Below are 25,917 nucleotides of genomic sequence, written 5' to 3' on the forward strand. Positions count from 1 at the left end.
AGGTGAATGTGTTTCTCTCATATGTGGAAACCACAGCAAAATAAAAGAAAAAAGATGGCGGAGGTGGATATCACAAAGAGATAGGGAAGACCAGTGGGGCGGGGAGATGTAGGGAGGAGACTGAGAATGAAAAAGAGGATAGACAGGAAAAGAGAAGAAATACAGAACTAATTTAACAAAATCACGTTATATGCATGAATGAATATATCACAGATAATTTCCCCTTTAGGTATATGTAAAAAGCACCAATCAAAAATTTTTAAATGAGTGAAAGGAAGATCAGTAGAGAAAGGAGAAATAGGGGAAGGAGGATGGGAGTGAAAAGGGGGAATGCTAATTGAAATCAAATTCCATGAATGTATGATTTTGTCAAAATGAATCCAACTACTGTGTAGATCTATAATGCTCTAATTTAAAATTAAAGTAAATTTTTAAAATGAGCAAAACATTTCAAAGTACTCAGCCACAAAAACATAAAAAGGGCAAATAAGTACATGAAAAGATATTCAATATCATTAGTCATTTTAGAGACTGAAACACTGCTTATGGAAATACAAAATATCATAGCCACTTTGGAATATATTTTGGCAATATCTTACAAAGTTAAATATACAGTTATGTGGCCCAACAACCCCCCTCCTCAATACTGAATCCAGAGAAACAAATATACTTTTTAAAATATTTTTTAGTTGTATATGAACACAATACCTTTATTTTATTTATTTATTTTTATGTGGTGTTAAGGAGCAAACTCAGTGCCTCACATTTACTAGGCAAGTGTTCTACCACTGAGCCACAACCCCAGCCCTCACAAATACACTCATTATATTTATTATACATGCAATTATTCAGAGCCACTTATATATAAGGGCAAAACTGGAAACAACTCAAATATCCACTCTTGTGGATAGGAATTATAGTATACCCAAACAATAGAAGATGACTCAGAAACTTAAAAAAGAACTAAAAACTGATACATACAACACAAATGACACTCAACAGTAGGATATGGCTAAGTGTAATGGTGCACACCTATAATCCCACTACTTGGGAGTCTGAAACAGGAGGATCACATGTTAGAGGCCAGTCTCAGCAACTTAGCAAGACCCTGTCTCAAAATAAAAAATATAAAAGGCTGATGAGGTAGTTCCATAATAAAACACTCCTTGGTTCAATCCCCAGTACTTAAAAAAAAAGCGAGGTATGAAGTTTAAAAATAGCCAGGCTCAAAAGAATGGAATGTATTCTACTTTCTTTTTTTAATTCTAGAAATAAGCAAGTGTGATATAATATGATGCAAAAGATGTAGGGAGGTGAGAGTATAAGAAGTCTTTTATTTTAAACAACTTAACTGCCATATAATTTATAGACCACATACTTCATCAATTTAAGTGTGGAATTTAATAGTCCTAGTATGCTCACCAAGTTGAAAAACCATAATACAATTAATTTCTGAGCATTTCCATCACCCAGAAATGAACACTATACACATTAGTAGTCATTCCCCACACCTCACTGGCCCCACAACCTAGGCAATCATTAAATTCTTTTCTGACTCTATGGAGTTGCCTACTTGGGAAATTTCATATAAATGGAATAAACAACATGTGGCTTCTTGTACTTAATGTAATGTTTTAAAGTGTCATCACAGCACAGCATGTACTTGAACTTTATTACTTTTTATAGTCATATAAATATTGCATTGTATGAATATATTGCATTTTATAAGTTGATAAACATTTTGGTTAGTCACATTTTTTTTACTCTTATATGTAATGTTGCTATAAAAATTCATGTACAAGTTTTTTCCATGGACATACATTTTCATTTTCTTAGTCACATACCTAATGACAACTGATGAGTTTATATGGTCACTCTGTGCTTAACATTTTAAGGAATTGCCAAGTTGGTTTTCAGAGTGACTACACTATTCTTACACTCCCGAGGTCTATGCATCAGGGTTCTAATTGTGAACAATTATCCTACCCAACACTTGTTTTTATCTCTTGTGTATTATAATCAACCTAGTGGGTATGAGGTTGACAGGTGGACTTCCTTGCAGCAACAGAAAGGATTTGTGTTTTGATTGTAATAATTGTTAAACAAATGTATCCATCTGTCAACTCATCCATGAACATGCTTAAAACTGATGAATTTTGTTGTTTGTAAATTATTTTTCAATAAAGCTGATTGTAACATTCATTTTAAATTAATTTTTACTTAATTTGAACTTTTACTTTCACATTTAGCAATGTGTTATGATAAATGAACACAGATTTCTGAGACCACAAACTTGGTCAGTCACAAAGACAACAAACATTCTTCTCTGCAGTTCTACAGTAAAAAGGCATTGAAGCTGCAGTGATAATAATCAGTATCTTCATTACAAATCTGTTTATTTGGGTCAGAATCTTTAAGCTCACATGTAATTTCATTGCTTCATGTTACACCTTTTTTTTTTTTTTACTAAATCTGATTTAAGATATCCAGCATACTTCTATTACTGAACTCCAAGTCACATAAAAGAGAATCAACACTTTTTTTAAGGTTTGATTCAACAAAAAGCAAACAACATTTGGGTGGACTATCTTTTGTGATATTCTTTATCTCAACAGCTTATATTTTTAATGTAGTATGATAGCATTTCTATAAATTGGTTACCATATTAATTATTTTCATTACTCTTGATCCTTAGAATAAGCAACTAAAGTCCTCAAATATAATGACAGATACATAGTAATTGAAGCTATTTAAGACCTTCAAATTTCTAAAAAGAAAGAGAAAAACAAAGCTACTTCTTTACATATTTCAATAAATATACTAGCGTGTGATTTCCTCAATAATAAATGCATCCTTGCAATAGGTGGATTTGGTAAAAGTGTTTCCCTGTAGTAATGGAAAAATCATATACTGAGAGACGATAAGGCGAAGGTGAGGTGAGATTTAAAGTACAAATTTTAGCTCCACCATTTATCAACTGTTTTACTACGCCTGTCACTTATAGCTTCAAGCTTCCTCACTTGTATATTAGATACTTACCTTGCAGAACAGTGGAATGTGATGACAATATATAATTGACCTAGGAATGTCATCAGAAAAATATAATCACACATTTTAATTCACTTAATTTATAAATTTACTTCCTCTTTTTCCTGTTCTGCATGCTTTCTTTATATATAGCCCTCATAGGAAAAGGCCCCAATTATAGGGTTCATATAGCTGAGAATACTCTTACTTACATCAATATGTCAATGCCACTATCGTGACGTTACCAAACACTAAGAAAGCAATTTAAAAAGCAGCACCTCTAAAGTAGACATTCCCCCCTAAAACCCCTGTACTCCAACCAAAAACATTAACAAAATTCAACATAAACATAAGCTATGTTCCCAATGTACAATTTACCTCACCCACAAGCTTAGAAAAATATTATAAAATAATCATAAGAAGTAAAGCCTTAATAATAAACACTAGGTGTTATGCAGGAAATACACAATACACAATGTAAACAGAGAAGCAATTGGAGCAGAAAACATTAGGGAAGCCCTAAATCTCATAGGTTAGCCATTTAAAATGTCAATAAGCCTGTTTCCTTTTCTTTGCAATACACTGGTGATGACTATAAGCAAATGTCAGTTGGCCTACTTTTAGAGGTTTGCTAGTATTTGGCTGAACAGACTCTGTGTGTATGTGTGTGTGTGTATGTGTGTGTGTGTGCGCGCGCGCACCCATGAACCCAGGCAGGCCTACACATGTGTTTTAGTGGGTTCACTTGTTTAGCCAGTCATTAAAATGCTACATCAAAAAAAAATTACAGCAAACACTTCTGGAAAACTTAGTCATAAATTCCAACTTCATACAGCAGAACAAATCAAATAGTTCTTCTTTGAACATGATAAAAACCACATTTAAGTTGTCTACAAAGAATGAAATAGATACTTGCACCATAGGAAAAATACTGTATACTCAACACAGAAAGTGTACTATATTTGAAAATTTATTAAAAAAAATAAGTTTCTGCCAAGTGTTTTGAGATGAGTGCCAGAAATTTGGCCCATAAATATTTCAGTAAACTTTATCTTCAAAAAGTCCTCTGTCCTCTGAATTAAAGGCACTGGACTTTAAGAATTTGTCCTAAAACACTGGAATATTCCCAACATTCACATGTTCAAAACAATTAATTTCTAAAGATAATGAGTAAGGTTGATCAATCAAAATATTACATGGTACCCCACTAATACGACTAATATGTACAACTTTTATGTATCTGTTAAAATTGAGTAAAATATTGCCCAGTGTGGTGGCCCACACCTGTAATCCCAGCTACTTGGGAGGCTAGGGCAGATGGATCACAAGTTCAAGGACAGTTTCTGTAACTTAAGTAAATTTTCAGCAATTTAGCAACTTGTGATCCTAGCTACTTGGGAACCTGAGGAAGGAAGATCACAAGTTCAAGGCCAGGCTAACTTAGTGAAATCCAGTCTGGAAACAAAATCTTTTTAAAAGGATTGTGGCTCAGTGGTAGAGTGCTTGTTGAGCATGTGTGAGGCACTGGGTTCTATTCTCAGCACCACAAAAATAAACAGAATAAAGGTCCATCAACAACTAAAAAAATATTTTTAAAAAGGGCTGGGGATGTAACTCAGTGATAGAGCAATTGCCTACCAGCACAACACATCTTTTTTTAGTACCACAAAAAAAGAAAAAATGAGTTTGAAAATAATAAATGGGGAAAAAAAAGAATAAGGTTGAAACTGCATTCCTACGAAATAATCCCAGGCCAAAATGATTGTCTTTCTCCATGAGCAGTACAGAAACAGCATGTGCACAAGGTTAATATGATTCCTAACAGTTGTTAGTGTAAATGAAAGCATTATCTCTTCAGTCATTGATAAGTGCTTTTTCTTCCTATAAAAATCTTTTTTAAAAAAGCAGAGTTCAGACTGGGGCTATAGCTCACTGGCAGAGCAGTTGCCTAGCCATGTGTGAGAGTTACTGGGTTTCATCCTTAGCACTGTGTAAAAAATAAATAAATAAATAAACAAATAAAATAAAGGCATGCTGTCCATCTATAACTAGGAAAAAAAAAAAAAAAAAGCAGAGTTCTATGCTGGGCACAGTAGTACACTCCTATAATGCCAGCAGTTCCAGAGGCTGAAGCAGGAGAATCACAAGTTCAAAGCCAGCCTCAGCAATTTAGCAATTCCCTGTCTCAAAATAAAAAATAAAAAGGACTGGGGATATGGCTCAGTGGTTAAACACCCCTAGGTTCAACCCCAAGTATATTAAAAAAAAAAAAAAAGCAGGGGCTGAGGATGTGGCTCAAGTGGTAGTGTGCTCGCCTGGCATGAGTGAGACACTGGGTTCTATTCTCGGCACCACATAAAAATAAGATAAAGATATTGTGTCTACCTAAAACTAAAAAAAAATAAATATTTAAAAAAGCAGAGTTCTACATTCTCTTCTATAAAAAATTAAATAAATTCATTTTGAGTATTACTCATCTGTCCACACATTATGCAAGACACTGCAAAGAATGCAAATAATAGTAAATAACAGTTCCCATTATTTCAAAAAGATAACATTATAGGAGGGGAAAGTCCAAGACAAGAACAATTTCTCCAAAATCTATGAAAACTCAAAGCTGGGAATGAAAGAACTACTTTCTGATTGTGAACAAAAACAAAAATGTAATAGAAAAAGAGGACAAGTTTTTTAAAAGTTAAACTTTGAAGGAGAGTCATGAATTAAAATTAGAAATAGTTGCCAGATACAGTGTCCCACACCTGTAATCCCAGCTACTTGGGAGGCTGAAGCAGATGGATCACAAGTTCAAGGCCAGTTTCTTTAATTTAGGTAAGTTCTCAGCAAAACTTAGCAAGACTTTGTCTCAGAATTTTAAAAAAAGACTAGGGATGGAGCTCAGTGGTAGAGTGTGCCTGAGTTCAATCCCCCTTACCACAAGAAAAAACCTATTAGGCACAGTTGGCCAAGAACAGTGGCACACATTTGAAATTGTAGCTGCTCAAGAGGCTGAAGCAGGAACGTGTCAACTTGGAGGACACCCTGATCAAATTAGAAAGACCCTGTCTGAAAGATAAAATTTTTAAAAAGGGCCGGGCATGTACTTCAGAATAAAAGCACTTGCCTAGCACAGGTGAGCACCTGGGTTCAATCTCTTGTACCACAAAAAAGAAGAAAAATAATTAGACAGGTTTGGCATGCCTAGCATGTGCAAGATCCTGGGCTGGACACTCACTATCGCATGCACGCACGCGCGCGCACACACACACCTACATACATACACATACACACACACACACACACATACCTACATACATACACATACACACACACACACACACACACACACACACACAAGGCATGGTGAAACATGATGATTGGGGAGGGAGGGTTGTGCACTACTGAGAATCAAACCTAGGGGCTCACACAGGCTAGGCAAGTGCTTTTCCGCTGAGCTACAACCCCTACCCATGAAGAGATTTTCTATCATGAAATTAACAACAACAATCATCATACATGTGACAGCATTCAATAGATAACAAAAAAAGGCAAGATATCAATCAAATGTACAAAATGTACATAATAATATATTACTAATAATACGGTAGCAGAGTTCGAATCAATAAGAGCACAGAATTCAAATAAGTATAAATGTCAAAACCTATAAGAGAGAAAAAAAAAAATGAAGACTTTTCCATCCCCCCCAGTAATCAATGATCAAAAAATTACAAATGAATAGAATTTTTCTACACCAGATAGGCAAAAACCAAAAAAAGATTTATAATAGCCACTATAGGACAGAATAGGGAAAAAAGCATTCTTGTGTATAGTTGCTGGCATACTCTCTCAAAGGCAATTTTACAACATATATCAAAATTTTAAATGTACACATCCTTTGATGTTACTATTCCTTATCTGGGAGTTATCCTTATTAAAAAAAAAAAATTCCTTGCAGGGCTGGGATTGTGGCTCAGCAGTAGAGTACTGGTGAGGCCCTGGGTTCAATTCTCAGCACCACATAAAAGAACAAATAAGTAAAATAAAGGTATGTATCCAACTACAACTAAAAAATAAATATTTAAAAATAATTCCTTGCATTTATGTCTGTGTGTATATGTGTGCTTTAGTGCTGGGGATCAAAACCAGGCCTCACACATACTGGACAAGTATTCTACCAGAGCTACACCCCTAGGCACTACTTGTATTTTTTTTAAACATTGGTAAAGTCAGGCCTCTGTATTCACAGGTTTCACATCATGGTCTTCAACCCATCATAGATAAATATATGTGGGGGAAAAAAAATGTGTCTACTGAAAATGAACAGAATTTTTCTTCTAGTCACTGCTTAAATAATACATTGTAACAATCACATAGTATTTGCATTGCATTATATATTCTAAGTAACCTAAAGTGATTTAAAGTATGCTAAAGGATGTGTGTAGGTTACACACAAACAGTAGGCCATTTTATATTAAGGACTTGAGCATTCAAGGATCTTGTTATAACAGAGATCATGGAAACAATCACCTGCAGATCCTGAGGGATGGAAAGATATGATATAGAAGCACATGACAATATAATCAATAAAAAGGAAAGAGCAGGGGCTGGGGATGTGGCTCAAGCGGTAGCGCGCTCGCCTGGCATGCATGCGGCCCGGGTTCGATCCTCAGCACCACATACAAACGAAGATGTGTCCGCCGACTACTAAAATAAATAAATATTTAAAAATTCTCTCTCTCTCTCTCTCTCTCTCTCTCATCTCTCATTTCTCTCTTAAAAAAAAAAAGGAAAGAGCTGAAAACAATGCAAATGTTCACAAAATTGAATGTTATATAAATTTTAGCAATGATGAAAAATTTTGAAAATGGAAAAAATGTTCATAATATAGAGCTCAGTGGTAGAGCACTTGGCCTAGCACATGTGAGGCACTGGGTTCGATCTCCAACACCACATAGAAGTGAATAAATAAAATAAAGGTATGTGTCCATCTACAGCTAAAAAAATTGAAAAAAAAAAAAACAGTTCAAGATATAAATTGTAATAAAAAACCTTCATCACACATACATTCATGTCAGGGAATATGTGTAATAAATCTGAAGCTGGTCTGGGATATAGCAACAAAAGTTACAAAAGTATGAATAATTACGGGGAAAAATCTACTAATATGTATCCTAAAGCTGTTAAGTTAGGCTTGGCTATCTGGGGAAACAAAGAAAATGAAGAAAGGGAAAAGGAAGAGGAAGTAAAAACTTAGAAGAAAAAATTTAAAAATAAAAAGAAAGGAAGGGGTAATGATTTGTTACTGTAGAATTACAATGTTTACTTTCTGTATTTCAGTATTCTTTGAATTTTTATAACAAATATTTTTAGTTGTTGGAATTACAGGGTTTTAAGAAATTAAAAACATGCTAAAGGAAGTGAACACTTCCTCTGATTCTAATCCTCCAAAAAATCTTTATAAGCAAAAAGTCAATAACATATAAAATTTTGCCTTACATATTAAAATATATAGAGACATTTTATTAGACAAGTGAGATACTAAAAACAAAGGTAGCTACACAGAGTAAAGATTAAGAATTTACTTTATTTGGAATCAAGTTCTCAACAGTTTTGGGGATTTTTTGTTTTTTTTAGTTATAGATGGACACAATACCTTTATTTTATTAATTTATTTTTATGTGGTGCTGAGGATCGAACCCAATGCCTTATACAGGCTAGGTAAGCACTCTTCCACTAAGCTATAACTGCAGCCCCTTAAAGGACAGATTTTTAAGATGATTAGTAATCATTTTTACCTAATACAAAAATACCAACTGGCTTTCTGGAATGTTATATTAAAAAAAATTCTAAAGCAGGTCTAAATTCATTAAGAAAGTGACTAATCATTGATAGTGGTCAAAGAGGCAGGAAAACACAAGCTATATTCATATGAGTAAATGCTCACTAATTACAATGATGGTTCTTCTATGAGATAATGCCACATTCAAATCCTTCAGTTTCTCACTTTCAGTTAGGGTAGAGATTGACAACATAAACACTTTCAAGGCCATAAATTTCAAAAGATTATACCACACAACAGTATTTAACAAATACTTATTAACACAACATATAAAACAGCCCATGAAGCACAAACAGGTAAAAACAATCTACAAATGCAAATAGCAAGAGACAACAAAGCAAATAAATACAGTAAGTCCTATAGGAATACAAATGACTGACAGTGGATGAGAAGCAGGAGGAGTTAGAGAGACCTTATTATTCTAAAAGGGGAAATTGGTCAGGCATTGTCGTACACCTCTAACTCAGAGCTAAGGCAAGAGGATTCCACATTTGAGATCAGCCTCGGCAACTTAGCCAGACCCTGTCTCAAAATAAATAATAAAAATAGCTGGGGATGTAGTTCAGTGGTAAAGCACCCCTGGGTTCAACCTCCAGCATCAAAAAATAAAATTAAATTTAAAAAGGAAATAGAAAATTAAAGGCCTGAAAGCAAGAGGATGGCTGTTTGAGAAAATGAAAGAAATTCCCAAAGACATGTTTTTGGGGCAATTAGTAGCAAAGAGAAGGGAAGAATAAAAGAAGTGCAGAGAGAGACTATGAGGGGTAAGTTCAATAATAATAAGAAGAAGAAGAAGCCCTTTATCCTGCAGTCTGCTAAATTCACTTATTATTTCTACTAGTTTATAGATTTGTTTGCATTTTCTTTTTTTTAATATTTTTAGTTGTAGTTGTCACATTACCTTTATTTTATTTATTCATTTATATATGGTACTGAGGATAGAACCCAGGGCCTCCCACGTGCTAGGCAAGCGCTCTACTGCTGAGCCATTGCCCCAGCCCCTTGTTTGCATTTTCTAAATACACAATCATGTTATCAATGAATAAAAAATTCTGTGTCTTTCTTTCTGATGTTTATGCTTTTATTTATTTTTCTTACCTTATTTTAATGACTAGGACCTAAGTAAATAGATGTGGTTAACATAACAGAAGCCATCCCAAACTCCGCAAGAAAATACTGTAGCATCATTGAGTATAATGTTGGCTGTAGATTTTTTTTTCTTTTTTTTTTTTTTTTAAAGAAAGAGTGAGAGAGAGAGGGAGAGAGAGAGAATTTTTTAATATTTATTTTTTAGTACTTGGCGGACACAACATCTTTGTTTGTACGTGGTGCTGAGGATCGAACCCGGGCCGCACGTATGCCAGGCGGGCGCGCTACCACTTGAGCCACATCCCCAGCCCCGGCTGTAGATTTTTTTAAGTATTTATTTTTTAGTTGTAGTTGGACACAATACTTCTATTTTATTTATTTTATATGTGGTGCTGAGGATCAAACCCAGGACCTCACACGTGCTAGGAGAGCACTCTACTGCTGAGCCACAACCCCAGCCCTATAAATTATTTTAATAGACAACCTTTAGTTATACTCATGTAGTCTCTTTATATCACTGATTTACTGAAACTTTTTATCATAAATGACAATACAATTTTTTCAAAAAGTTTTTCTTCCTACTTCTGTTGAGATGATCATATGGGTTCTCTTCATTCAAATACAGCAAATAACATTGATTTTCTAATATTAACTAACCTTGTTTTCCTGGGATAAATCTCAATTGGTCCTGTTGAGTAATACATTCTGGATTCTAGTTGGCAATATTTATATGTAAATTGTGCCAAAAGGAGGAAAGGCAGAGAAGGAGCTAAAGAGGGAGAGGGGAAGGGAATGAAGAAGGTATCAGGTATGAAAAGTTGAGGATAAGAAAAACCTGACAGCAGAGACAGTGGTGGAGCATGCCTATAATCCCAGTGACTTGGGAAGCTGAGGCAGGAAGATCTCAAATTCAAGGCCAACCTCAGCAATTTAGTAATGCTCTAAGTAATTTATCAAGACAAGTAAAAGAGCTTAGGATTAGTTCAGTGGTAAAGCTGGGTTTAATTTTCAGCACCAAAAAAAAAAAAAAAAAAGAAAGAAAAAAAGAAAAGAATCAATCAACAGAAGTGACAGAAGTGTTAGTAAAGAAGTGATTTTTTTTTCTTTTAGTTAACCAATACAAGAGGTATAATAATTAATAGGAGTTTTAGAAAAAGAAAATAAAGAACACTTAGGGGAAGAAATAATGAACAACACTGATTTAAAACATTTTCTCAAACCTAAAGGTCTTGCATTTCCACATTGAAGGAATCCAGAACAAGGTATGAATCAAGATACAACACTGCAAAACTTCAGAACATGGAGAACAAAGCCAACACTCTATGAGCTCTCAGAAAGAATAACGAGCTAGGAAAAAAAAAAAATGTCAAAGTGGCTTCGGACTCTTCCACATAACTCTAAAAGAATGCCTTCAAAATTGGAAGTAACATAATTATAAACAAGCAGCTGTTACCCAGCCAAATTATCAATCAAGAGCTAAGGAAAAATAAAGATATCTTCAGACATACAAGATCTCCCACACATACTTTATTTACAAAGTTACTAAAAGATTTCTTCCATCAAAATAAAGGAATAAAGCACAAGAGAGTTAAAAAAAAAAAAAAGTAGTGGAGAATTGCTATTGTCTATTACAAATTTTGGAGAATCAGTTGCATGTTTCACAATTAATCTAAAAACTTTACCAAATACAGCTGGGCACAGTGGCACACACCTATAATTCCAGAAACTCAGGTGGCCAAGGCCAAAGCAGGAGGATTGAGAGTTCAAAGCCAGCCTCAGCATCTTAGTGAGGCCCTAAGCAACTCAGCAAGACGCAGTATCTAAATAAAATATAAAAAAGGGCTGGGGATGGCTCAGTGTTAAGCACCCCTGAGTTCAATCCTGGTACCAAAAAGAAAAACAAACAAAAACCTCTACCAAATACAAAAAAAAAAAAGCTGTAAGTAATAACAGAAGTCTGGGGTTGTAGCTGAGTGGTAAAGCACTTGCCTAGCATGTATTGAGGCACTGGGTTTGATCCCCAGCACCACATAAAAATAAATAAGTGTATTATGTCTGTCTAAAGCTAATATATATATATATATATATTAGAATATTATATACAGAATATTCACCATGTAAAATTATATTTTAAATTAAATTATATTTAATTTACCATATAAAATTATACTTTAAGTTTAACAATAATTTTAAAGAAATATAGTGGAAGAAATCTTCCATTAAATAGCAAAATAAATAAAGAATATCTTTAAATAGTTGTAAAAGTAATATTTTTATAATTTTTATTACTTTGATACTTTCATAAAAGTATTTCTGCCACAAGTAAAAGATGAGAAAAGTTGAAATTGGCATAAATAAAATAATTTTATAAATAAAGAGAGAAATTCTGCTTCTGTGAATACCATATAAAAGAAAAAGCAGAGTTCTTTCATATTAAAGTTCTTGTTGATATTGATCATCCAAAGATAAAGCTGGTTTCTTCCAAAAACATTATAGGAAAGGTTGGTCTGGAATCTTCTTTGTCAAAATATTTCCAAATACAAATGCAAAAGAAAACAGAGGGTGGGGGAGCACAAGCAATGGAGCACACCTGTGGGGAGTGTAGGAAAGTTCAGAGAAAGAACATGCATGTGAAGGTGAGAGAGAGAAGGAGAATGGGAGAGACAGAGAATGCACAATGCACCTAAAATTTATAAATGTCATACAGTTAAAGAAAGGTACAAAATCGCCACATGACAGCAGGATATTGTTGCTTTGTTACCTCTACTCTTCCCATTTCATGTAAGCCGATTTAATCACTAAATTAATCCCTAAAAATACTTATGCACAATCACATTGTCCCAAGTTTTAGTAAATGTCATTCTCACCAATTTAGAGAATTAACTGCTATAAGAAGTCTTAGGGGATTTTGCACTTCAGAGTAATCTTTTAAAATATAATAGAATTAAAATATTTTAATATCCTCTTTTTAAAAAAGATTTTGAAGTATCCAAACATGATTAATCTGATTAGGTCTTCGGCACACATGCAAAATACTCTTGAGTGAACGAAAGCAAGTTAATGAGAAAATACAACCTTTCCAAAGCTTGAAGTCTAAAAGAGTCAAAAGTTATTTAAGATACTGAAAAGGCCAATTTAATATAAACATACATTTGAATTTTTCTACCTAAGTATAAAACATATATATTATTTAAACACATATTCATTGTTACATCAGAGTTACAAGGTTAAAACCCTGAAACTCCACTTCTGACACAGCTAAAGACACAGAAAGCGGAGTCATCTACACCCGAGATAATAGTGAAAATCAAGCTCTCCACAACAGTGAGTATAACTAAGAAGGGCAGAGCATGTGAACAGAGACCTGGGGAATACCCATAGCAGGAAAGCTAAGCCAGAGGCATAACAAAGGCAGCACAGTCATGAAGAAGGGATCTGGGAAGAAGAAGGCCATGAAAGCCAAGAGAGAAGAGGCTTCAAGAAAGAGCTAGCAAAGGCAGAGGCTAAATTGAGATCAAAGAGGCTGAAGATAAATCAAAACCACAGCAGAAAGTGAATAGCCATATTGAATTGGTTAAGATTACCTATTTCCATCTCAACTGACAGAACTAAGGGTTTATCTTGCAGGGAGGAGGGGAAAGAGAATGGACACTTGGGGGGAAACAGACTTTAGTTATCATTCATGCTGTCTGTAGTCCAAGACCAACAAAAGGAAAACTCTGAATGATTTGTTTCTTCATAAGAACTACAACTCACCAAACTGTGGAGCAGGCAAGATTCTAGCTGCTCGAATTGGGCCATGTCGAACAGAGAAGAGCTCCTGTGCCTCTCCACTAATCTGCATAAGAGAAGATAGAAAAAAAATCAGTAAGTTAAAATGTAGGTCACATTATTGGATGAAAGCAAGATTTCCTAAATTTTGGTATAATTTGCCTGAAATATACATACATACACACATACACCCACACCTATTTTAAGCTGGTCATACACATTAAGTAAACTCATATTTAAAATTATCATAGGCATTTCTAGAAAAACATGACATTATGAACTGGAAAAAAGGTCTGTACTGGAAGTCCACAATTTTTATCTTAGTAAAATATTAGAAATCTGTTCTGTTCCTACTCCAGAGCTTTCCATTTCAGAACAAAGCAACTATGATACTATTCTGAAAAGCTTCACTTAAATATTGTAGCAACTTTCACCAGTTACTTGAACTAGCTATGCTTCTGGGACTTCTTTCTGTTACTATGAGTAAATTATTTAATTCTATAAACCTATATTCTTTTGTAATTAAAAAAATAAGAATGAAAAGCTGCTGAAAATATCTCCAAGATACTTTTAATTTCAATATGCTATGAATAAAAGAGTCATATAAACCAACTTGTCATTGTTTTTATTGTACACAAAAACCAAACGCCATACAAATGTCCATATTGAGAGATATCAGATTTATTCCTCAGATATATAAAGTACAACATTCCATTAATTCAAGGGTAAAGAGGTACAGCTTTTTGACTGCAGACTGACAAGTTGAGCAGATTAAATTAGCATTAGTGAAGAACTACTTTCCAGACTTACTGTGATAATGTACTTCTCAATATATTTTCATAATTGTTTAGTGTTTAATGGAATATGTAATATCAAAGAAAATGGCATGAAATATAAAACTAGTCCTACATAACCAAGAATTTATAATAAATGTAATGAAGACACAAACCCATCAAAAGAAATACACTATTGATATTTTTAATAGGACTGCCCAACAACTAGTTTAAAATATCAAAAATAGAAGTGAGGCCCTAAGCAATTTAGTGAGACCCTGTCTCTAAATAAAATATAAAAACACCTGGGAATGTGGCTCAGTGGTTAAGAAACCCTGAGTTCAATCTCTGATACCAAACAACAAAAAAAAATAGAGTCAGGCACAGTAGTACATGTCTATAATCCCAGCTACTCGGGGGACTGATGCAAGAGGATTCCAAGTTCAAGGACAACTTCAGCAACTTAGCAAAACTCTGTCTAAAATAAAACAAAATAAAGGGCTGAGAATGAAGCTTGGTGGTAGAGTGCTTGCCTAGCATGTGTAAGGCCCTCTCTTCTATCCCCAGTACTAGAAAAAAAATATTAAAAATATATATATTATAAGAGGATTACAAGACTTCCAGTATTAAACTGTATACCTATAGAGGTACCTTTTAGACATAAATACTTTTTTACATTTCCAACTCTTCTACATGAATTTAAGAACTACAAACTATAAATAGTTTTGCTGCCTATAAATATTTATTGCCACAACAACAAATCCTTCTATAGTACTTTGGATACAGAAAATGTGAGGATTGGTAGGATCAACTATGCAGCAACAGCACCACCTATCACCAAACACATAAATGCAATCAACATAGTATAGTAATCTAGAACATAGCTTCTTCATGAATCCTTTGTGACCTTTCATTTTCATAAAAAGAAAAGAAAACCATTGCCAGCATCTACTGTAGTTCTTAAGTCTACATTTTATGCATATTGGACAGAATAAAAAATACAGAAAACACCTTCATTCCATTTTCCACCCAATGCAGTAAATGCATATTCTCTGAAACCTAAAGTTATAATCTAATTTTTAAGCGTACATACACTAAATGGTGAAGCATAATGTACTCTGATTATATTACAGATGAGTTTTGCCTACTTCCACATGTGTCACGCTTGAAATTTTAACAATAGACAAAGAATGAAAAGAATGGCAACAAATCATTTATATTTTGAAAATAAAATGTTTGTAGGGAAAGAAATAAGTAACAGTCTTCTCCAATATACATACTATTTCTATTAGGAAGAAACATGAAAAACACCTTTTAAAATAATACTGCATAACTTACATTTAAATTGTAATTTCAGAATAATGAAAAACACTTCTCACAAGTTTTATACCTATAAGGAATTACAATATTCTAACATAACATCGACTGTTCTGTACTATTATTTCCATGTGCCACAGGTCTGGCATTTAGCTTTTAGTTCAAACAAAATCTAATGCTAAGAAAGTATAATCATATTTAAGTGAGCATCTATACTCAAATATAATAAAAATAATTTAAAATCAGTCTTGGCATATTCATAACTTTTGTACCACTGAATTTAATACAAACTTACTTTGGCACACAAAAAAAATTTGAAATTGGAACACACTATGTTCTTCAGCAAAACAACTTTCAAAACAAATCTAAAAGCCTAAAAGCCCTATTCTAAATCCCTCTTTATACAAACAGCAACAGGTGAGAAGAAAAGCAACATTAAGATTGATTATAAAATGCATCCCCACATTCATTGTCCATTTTTCATTACCTCTAAATTAAGGTCCTACAATCTTTGTTTAAGTATAACAGGAAAAGGGAGGAGGGGAGGAAGCATTGTGTCACATTTATAGATATTTGTTAATATAATAAAACCATGATTATACAACATACTGAAATTAGAAGCTTAGTTCTAAACTATCCTATGAGACACAAATATAAACTTTCCCAGAAGAGAATTCTCTGAATAATATGTGAAAAATCTATTTTAAAATATCATTTCAGAATAAATCCCGTGCTACCAAAGACAGGATGTGCACATTTTGGAAAGGGCACACGGAGGACGTATACATCCTTACAAACTCTGCTTTAGCTACCATTCTAAATTGCCTCTAATAATTTTACACAGCATGTTCACTGGTAATTTTGCTTTCAAATAAACAAGTGTCAAAACATTTTCTAAAAAGGCTGTCAAACATGACTTTAAGGTTTCTTAAAAACAGCTCATTGAAAATGGCAGAATCTCACGATGAGGATTTTATAAGTCCTGAAAAGAATCACACAGAGCTGTAAGTTCACTTTTAAACCAATGATAACAATAAATACAAGAGCAGAACTACAAGGAAGGAGTGTACCGAGCAGTGTTCCAGCTTCTTGGCATCTGTGGTAACATGGGGAGAGGAGCAAACAGGGAGGAAACCTCCCTAAGTGCTCCTCATGGTCTCTGCCTTTGTTCTTACTGGTATTTTAATTTCTGATGACAGACTTTTGTTGTTTGGGGCATAAACCGGACGTACCAGCTTGGAGGCACAATAACAAGAACAAAGAATGATTTGTTCACACTGTAGGAAAAAAATCTTTTCCAACCATAGAAAATAGCTTTCGCATGGTGAAAATATGCAAATTACATACCAAACTAAAAAAGGGGTGGGGGAATACAAGCTCAGAATCTCACAACTCAATCTAACGTAAACGGAAATTACAACAGCGGAGACAATAATACACATACAGAAAAGGTTATAAAAGTGCTGGGAGAGCTGTAAGTGCTCATACTGAAGTCTGAAAGCAAACAAAGGTCACCCATCCCTCAGAACCAAACTTGTTTCTTAAATCCTGATGTTCAACTGACTGCCAAATGGAAAATTCAATCAAATAGCAAGGATAATAAAAATAATAATTTACAACACCATGGAATTAGGACAACAGTATATATTCACACCCCCATCATCCCCTACACTGGTAAAATGGAGGACTATGGTCAGCAAATGATTTTTAGCAAACATTACTGAAAGATAATAAACACTTAAAAACGTACAAATCACCCAGACCCAGTGTGCACACCTACAATCCCAGAGACTCCAGAGCTGAGACAGAAGAGTTTCAAGCTCTAACCCAACCTCAGCAACTGAGGATGACCATAAGCTATTTAGCAAGACCCTGTCTCAAAAAATAAAAAGGGATGGGGATATGCTCAATGGTTAAGCACTCCTGGGTTCAATCCCCAGTACCAAAATATAAAATAAATTTTAAAACAGTTGGGGATATAGCTCAGTGGTATAACACCTCTGGTTTCAATTCCCAAAGCCCCCCAACACCCCCCCAAAAAGTACAAAATGAGTTATATGTACAGCTTAATGAATGTTCAATATTAATGCACCTTTGTTACCAGCAATAAACATCAAGTCAAAGCACATTAGGGAAACTCAAAAGATTCTGGTATGTCCCTTCCCAGTCATAATTCCATTTTAAGGATAACTAACCACAAGCCTGACTTCTAGTATTTTATATAAGTTTTACTTGTTGAACATAGTGTAAATGAGATCACACAGTATGTATTCTTGCAGTGGCTTCTTTTGCACATTACTATGCTTAAGAAATTAATTAGTTGGTGCATGTGATTGTAGTTTTCTGGTTTTTGTTTTTTGTTGCTATATAGAATTCCATTGTATAAAATTATTATAATTTCATCCACTCTACTGTTGTTAGATCTCTGGGTTGTTTCTAGTTTGAGGCTCTTAATATGCCAAGAAAAATTGTAAAAGATTTTCAAATAGGAAAAAGATTACCGTGTGTTCTTTCAATAGATTTCCAATAGTTCTTCAGCCCAGTGAGTTTTTCTGGTACCACAGGGATCCTCATCTTTTCTTTGAGTGGGCTATTTTAGATACTCTGACTTACAGAAAACTGATAGAAATAAAATTAATTCTTGAATACAGAAATGAAAATTAATTTTGTCAATTGAAAATACAATTAAATTCCCCCTGCAGAAAAATATGATTTAAAGCAGTAGGGTTTGGGGTTTTGTTTTGTTTTGTTTTGTTCTGTTTTGCTTTGTTTAATTTTGTTTTGTTTTGTTTGTTTGTTTGTTTTGGGTGGTACTGGGAATCAAAATCAGCAAGGAAAAGTACATGATCTAACACTGGGTTTGCTGGGTAAATACCCAATGCTGAACTATGTTCCCAGTCCAACCAGTATATTTTAGGGCCAACAGGATATTAAGGAGGTTGGTATTTATCAGCAAGTTCATTTTAATGTGCCTATAGTTGCCTACATTTATTTTTCACCTTCTCCTTTGAATTACTTGTAATAATTTCCCACTTCATTTAATAATTAATGAATAAGTTAAATAAGATCTAGGCCACTTATCCATTTTATAGTTATATGTAAGAAACCTTATTTACCATTCTGAAAATAATAACCCCAAAATATTACTATTAATATTCTTGCAGATGGTTTTTGGTGAACAGTATTTTTGGAGTAGATAGTAGTATATTTGCTTCTATGTAAGGATCTAGGGTAACATAAGTACAGATTTTGTAGATCTTAACAAAATTGTTTTCCAAAGTGATTATACCAATTTATACTTCTACTAGCAATGTATAAGGGTTCTATCTGCCCCACATCCTAGCATAAAGTTAGTTTCAACCATTCTGGTGGATATATAAAATTAACACATTTAAATCTATTATGCGTGGTGAATGAAAAACATAAAGCGGTCTCCCCTGGATATGTACTACTGCCTCAAACTAAATATATAAACAAACAATCTATCACAATGAACCTCTATGAAGGCAGATGGCGGATGACTTTTGCCTGAAAGACCCTATCTACCAAGTAGATAGGAGAGTACACAATATGAATGAGATTCAAGGATACAGTTCAACAGCTCTGAAAGAAGGTTGAGTTCTCTGTACCTATTCAAATTCCAAATATAATAGTAATCAATCCTCCTCTCAAGCTAAGTCACAATGATTGGGTTATGGCAACACATCTCTAAATTTTGTTAATGCAGTTGTTCATCTTCTGGACAAAAACACACCTAAACAAACTTAAAAGAACAGAAATCATAAGCTAGGGTTGTGGCTCAGTGGTAGAGTACTTGCCTAGCCTGTGTGAGGCACTGGATTTGATTCTCAGCACCACATATAAAAAAAATGAAATAAAGTCCACTGACAACTAAAAAAAAAAATTTAAAAAAAGAATAGAAATCATACAATACCTATGTTCATCAAAGTGGAATTAAACTACAAATCAATAACAGGGCAATAGCTGGAAAATAACAAATACTTGAGAGTTTAAACAACACAATTGTAAATAAACAGGTAGGTTGAAGAAGAAAGCTCCAGAGAAGTCTTAAAATAACTTAATTAAAAATTCAATTTGCCAGGCACAGTGGCACATGCCTGTAATCACAGCAGCTCAGGAGGCTGAGGCAGGAGAATCATGAGTTCAAAGACAGCCTCAACAACTTGGCAAGGCCCTAAGCAATTTAGTGAGACCCTGTCTCTAAATAAAATATAAAATGCTCAATATGGGGCTGGGGATGTGGCTCAAGCGGTAGCGCGCTAGCCCGGCAGGCGTGCGGCCCGGGTTCGATCCTCAGCACCACGTACAAAACAAAGATGTTGTGTCCACCAATAACTGAAAAATAAATGTAAAGTTCTCTCTCTCTCCCTCTCTCTCTCTCTCTGCCTCTCTCTCTCTCTTTAAAAAAAAAAAAAAATGCTGAATATGGACTCAGTAGTTAAGCACTCCTAGGTTCAATTCCTGTCACCCAAAAAAAAAAAAAAAAAACAAGAAAAGAAATCAACTTAATCAAAATTTGTCAGATACACTGCAAGAATAAGTGAATACAAGGAAATCTATAGTACTAATTATATATATTTCAAAAAGAAGAAATAACCAAAATTTTTAAATCTAAGATTCTACCTTATGAAATGAGGAAATAAAAAGCAAACTGAACTCAAAGTAAACAGAAGCAAATAAACAGAAATTAGAGCAGAAATCAATAAAATTGAAAATAGGAAATCAAGAGAAAAATCAATGAAATCAAAAGTTGATTCTCTGAAAAAAAAAATCTATAAAAATCATTAAAACTCTAGCCAGTTTAAGAATGAGAAAGAAAGACAACACCAATTACTAATAACAGAAATCAAAGAGGAAAAGATCATTACAGATCCCGTGAATGGGAAAAGAATAATGAACAAATTTACACCCACATTTGATAACCTAGATGAAATGGATTAATTCCTTAAAAGACAATCTGCTAAACTCACACAAGAAGAAACAGACAATAACTTCCCAAACAGAAAGCAGCAGACCCAGATACTTCACAGGTGAGTTCTACGAAAAATATTTAAGGAAACAATTCTCTAAAATCTCCCAGAAGAAAAAGTCAGCAAGAATACTTCCAATCATTTATGAGGCCTCCATTACCCTAATACCAAAGCCACAAAAAAAGACATTCATTATAAGAAAACTACAGACTCTCATGAACATAGTTCTCAACAAAGGAGTAGCAAATAAAATCCAACAGTGTATTATTATAAAAATGATACACCATGAACGAGTGAGATTGATGCCAGCTATGCAAAGCTGGTTCTACATTCAAAAAAAAAAAAAAAAAAGAAAGAAAGAAAGAAAGAAAATCACCGAATACAATACAATCACATTAACAAGTTGAAGAGGAAAAATCATATGTTCAGATTAACAGATGCAAAAAAAAAGCATGTAACAAAATCCAAATACATTCATGAATAAAAAAAAATTCCTCAATAAACTAGAAATAGAATAGAACTTTCTCAATTTAATTAAAACACATACAGATTTTTAACACCATATACATGGTTTTAAATCATTTATATATCTTATATCCAAAAATTTTTAAATATATATATATAATCTTTAATTTAAAAATCCAGAAAGCTCCAAAATCTGAAAATTTCTGAGTTTCAAAATGACATCAGGCTGATGATTCAATGTACGCAAAATTTGTTCATACAGAAAATTATTTTAAATATTACCTGAGAGCACCTTCAGTCTATGTGTGTATGAAACATAAATGAATTCTGTGTTTAGTTATAGGTGCCATCCCTCAAGACATTTTATTATGTATATGCAAATTTCCCCAAATCCAAAAAAATTCAAAATCAAAAATACATCCATTGCTGGGCATTTTAAATGAGGGATACTCACCCTGTAAAATGTACACAAAACTGTGGAAAAGAAAACTGTCTTAGTTCACAAGTGACATAATCATTAATGTATAAAATCCAAAAGAATCAATGAAAAATTCCAGAAACTACAGCAAGGTTGCAGGGTACAAGGTTAAGATGCAAACAACGATTAATTTCAAAAAATGGAATGAACAAATAAAATGAGAAATTAAAAATACATTACTTAACATATTAGCATCCCAAAATGAAATTTATGTATAAATCCAATAAAATATATATAAGATCTATATGAGGAAAACTACAAAACTGACAAAACATATCAAAGCAAAAAACACAGCATCACTTTCTGTCAAAGCCGGGCATGGTGTCGCATGCCTATAATCCCAGCAGCTCAGGAGGCTGAGGCAGGAGAATCGAAAGTTCAAAGGCAGCCTCAGCAAAAAGTGAGGTACTAAGCAACTCAATGAGACCCTGTCTCTAAATAAAATACAAAATAGGGCTGGGGATGTAGTTCAGAGGTAGAGCCTAGCATGTTCAGCACAGCAAAAATTGAGGGGGAAAAAAATTAAAGGGAGAAAAAAAAAAAGACAAACCATAGATTAAGATAAAATATTTGCAAAAGATACATCTGATGAAATCTATTATTCAAAATATACAAAAAGGGGCTAGGATTGTGTCTCAGTGACAGAGCGCTTGCCTAGCATGTGCTAGGCAGTGGATTCGATTCTCAGCACCACATGAAAATAAATACATAAATAAAGGTCTATCAACAACTAATTAAAAAGTCAAAAAAAAAAAATATATATATATATATACACATATATTTGAAAGCATATTATACAAAGAACTCTTAAAACTCAACAATAAAGAGAAAAATCTGATTTTTTTAAATGGGCCCCCAGACAAAGAAAACCACAGGAAAATAAATAGTTCTTCAGGTTTATTTTAAGCATATTTTGCCTTTCAGTCAAAAATAACATTCATGTCAAAGTCCCCTGGATAAGTAATGACTCTAAATTTACATGGGGAAGCATTGGAAAGAAAAAGCAACCAATATCTGAGATACTGGAAGTTTTATTCTTCTTTCCTAAATCATTGGGCGTGGCATACAACACACCAGATCATCATTACAAATATCTCCACATCAATAACACACAGTAATTCTAACAGTTGCTAGGCATGGTGATATATGCCTGTAATCACAATTACCTAGGAGCTGAGGCAGGAAGACTACAAGTTCAAAGTCAATTTGGCAACTTAGCAAACCCTGTCTTATAATGAAATAAAATTTTAAAAAGGGCTAGAGATGTAGATCTGTGGTAGAACACCCCTAGGTTCGATCCCCAGTACTTCCCCCTCCCCCCCAAAAAAAAAAAGTTTGAATTTTTTGTTTGTTTTGCTTTTGGTACTGGGGATTGAACCCAGGGGCACTCTATTACTGAGTTATATCCCCAGCCCTTTTTATTGTTTAATTTGAGACAAGGTCTCACTAAGTTGCTTGGCCTTGCTAAATTGCTGAAGCTGGCCTCAAATATGTGATTATCGTGCCTCAGCTTCCTGAGCTACAGGGATTACAGGCATGCACCATATCTGGCTTATAAAATGTTTTTTATTGTTTTCTTTACCACCACTGATCTAAAAATAGCCTATTTAAATATACAAATGCAATTATCGATCTTTTCTTATTATTTCATATATACTAACCACAGAGACACAACAGAAGTTCTTGAAAATGAAGATTGTGTCATTAGTTTTAAACTTAAAAAATAACACAATTGGGCTAGGGTTGTAGCTCAGTGGTTGAGCACTTGCCTTGCATACATGAGGCACTAGGTTCAATCCTCAGCACCACATTAAAACTAAATAAATAAAAAACAAAGATATTGTGTCCATCTACAACTTAAAAAATGTTTTTAAAAAATAACATATCTAAAAAGTTTTTATTAGGGGAAAAAAGATAATCTAAGGGCTTTAGTTAATAACATATCAATATTGACTCGATTGTAACAAATGTATCATACAAATGCAAGAAGAAGTGGGTCTGCTGCAGGGATATGCAGGGACTCTACCTTAGTTTTTCCGTAAACCTAAAACTACTCAAAAAACAATAAAGTCTACTAATTTAAATACATACAGAAAATATTCTTGAAAACTTCAAAATTTTAAAAATTGAAGTTAATCTTTCCTAATAGCAACAAAGGGGGGGAAAGATGAAAGAAAAATAAAAATGAGAGGAAGGAAAGGTAATCAAGGTCTTATAAAGAATTCAGTTCCTAAAACAATAAAAGGACCTCAGCAACCTTTTCAAATATACAACACATTATTATCAATTTTCTAACTATTTTACAATACAGAAACAATACCTGAACAATGCCACTTAAAAAGATAGTTGCATTACTGTTTCCAATTTAAAAAGTAACAATTATTTTCTTCTTAATAGTGGGAGAAATGCAGAAAATGTAAAGAGGAATGGGGTAAGTCATGGCAGGTACCATCTTATACTAAGGAACTCAGGTAAGAAGCAATAAAGAGACTTTACCCAGCTACCTAAGTGGCTATTATAACTACAAAGAAAACTATATTAGGAACTGACGGTCTCTCCCTGAATCATCCTGGAAAAACTATTTGATGATATACAGTTCCACATCTCTACATTCTCAACTGGATATCAAAAATATTCTGGAAAAAAAAATTACAAATGTACTACAGATGTGGTCTTTTTTTCCTTTCATTATTCCATAAACAATAAGTATAGTAACTATTTACAAAGCATTTACATTATATTAGGTATTATAAATAATCTTGATATGATATAAAGTATATGTGATAATATCTGTAGGTTATAGGAGAATACTACATTTTATTTTCATTTATTTTTATTAGTTTCTTTAAATTATACATAATATTAGGATTCATTCTGACATTATTATGCAAGCTTGTAATATAATTTGCTCTAATTCAGTCCCCAGTATTTTTAATTTCATAACAGATTTTAGGACATGTGGAGTAGGGAAGGTCTTAAAACCAATCCCCCATGAGAGATGACCGTATTTTCATATAGATAAGGAAACAAACAACAACAACAACAACAAAAAAAAAAACTGCCAAAAACTGTCCAGCCTCAAAACGCCTCAGAATTTCCTATTGATATACTGTATTCAAAGTAATTCTTAGGCAGTTTGTTTTTTTTTTTTCTCTAACATGTCACTATCAGTGTTTTATGTGTTACAGCTTTAATGCAACACTTTCAAAAACTTAAGAGAGCACTGTTGGAAGAATTCTTCCTAGTGGTAAAGAGCAGTCCTTTAGAAAGCTCTGAAATTCAGGGGAGAATAAGACTTTTATTTTATTTTTGACTTCCTGACCACAAATGATTTAATTAATGTCAAGCATCTCTGTAACCTACTATGTATACCATTAAGGAAAAAAAAAGTGAACCAAAAAAAAAACCACCTGAAACGCATATTTGTGAGGACTAACAACTTAAGGAGACTTATAAAGCAGTCTGTATTTTGGTCTTGACACTAAATACAAAATAGAAAACCTGAAGTGAATTTCAAGAATAATATAAAAACCACAGAACACAAATAATGAATGGAACTTGTGATCCTGTTTTCATACTTCCAAATTTTTGCACACATACAAGTATCTTAAGGAGACTTTGACCTTCTCCTTCAGTCTGATTTTCTAAGGGAAGATCAAAGAAAAGCATTTGGAACTCACACATTCCTTCAGTTATGGGACGCTGATTTAGACATTACACTTCAAAACCCCAGCCAGCACCAATCCAAATATCATTCCATTCCTTTGAAGCTGCTCTAATGGTATCTCCCATTTGCAACTAACACTTCTGTAGTCAAAAGATCTAACTTTGGGTAGATGTTAATGTAACACCACTCAGACTACATTGACACACATGCCTGGAGGCAGACTTAAAGGTGTTCAGAAGTCAATGTAACACCATTATAAAGAGTGTTGGCCTAGCAGCTGTCATAAACACTTCATAATCACTCACACATACAAAACAGATTGCCTTTAATCCATCATTTTATTATGTCTTAAGTAGGATGAATCTAAAATAGACACTGACCAAAAGAAGTCAGACACAAAAGATTACCCGCTGTGTGCATCAATTTAAAGTTTAACACATGCAAACTAATCTGTGGAGAGAATAGTGATTATCTTAACCTGGGGGGTACAGAGAAGGAATACT

At 33.6% G+C, this 25,917-nt stretch overlaps 1 protein-coding gene across 6 annotated transcripts in view; it reads right to left on the reverse strand.

Annotated features, from left to right (window-relative positions):
• Positions 1 to 25,917, reverse strand: part of Bcas3 (BCAS3 microtubule associated cell migration factor) — a 582,041-nt gene that overhangs the window by 524,267 nt on the left and 31,857 nt on the right. For all 6 annotated transcript variants that reach the window (XM_076870607.1, XM_076870604.1, XM_076870605.1 and 3 more), the window contains exon 6: positions 13,709 to 13,790. In XM_076870607.1, the coding sequence (XP_076726722.1) occupies positions 13,709 to 13,790 (82 nt within the window). The remainder of the gene's footprint in view (positions 1 to 13,708; positions 13,791 to 25,917) is intronic.

The sequence above is a fragment of the Callospermophilus lateralis genome, chromosome 11 (genome assembly GCF_048772815.1).
Source record: "Callospermophilus lateralis isolate mCalLat2 chromosome 11, mCalLat2.hap1, whole genome shotgun sequence".
NCBI classification, from domain to species: Eukaryota; Metazoa; Chordata; class Mammalia; order Rodentia; family Sciuridae; genus Callospermophilus; species Callospermophilus lateralis.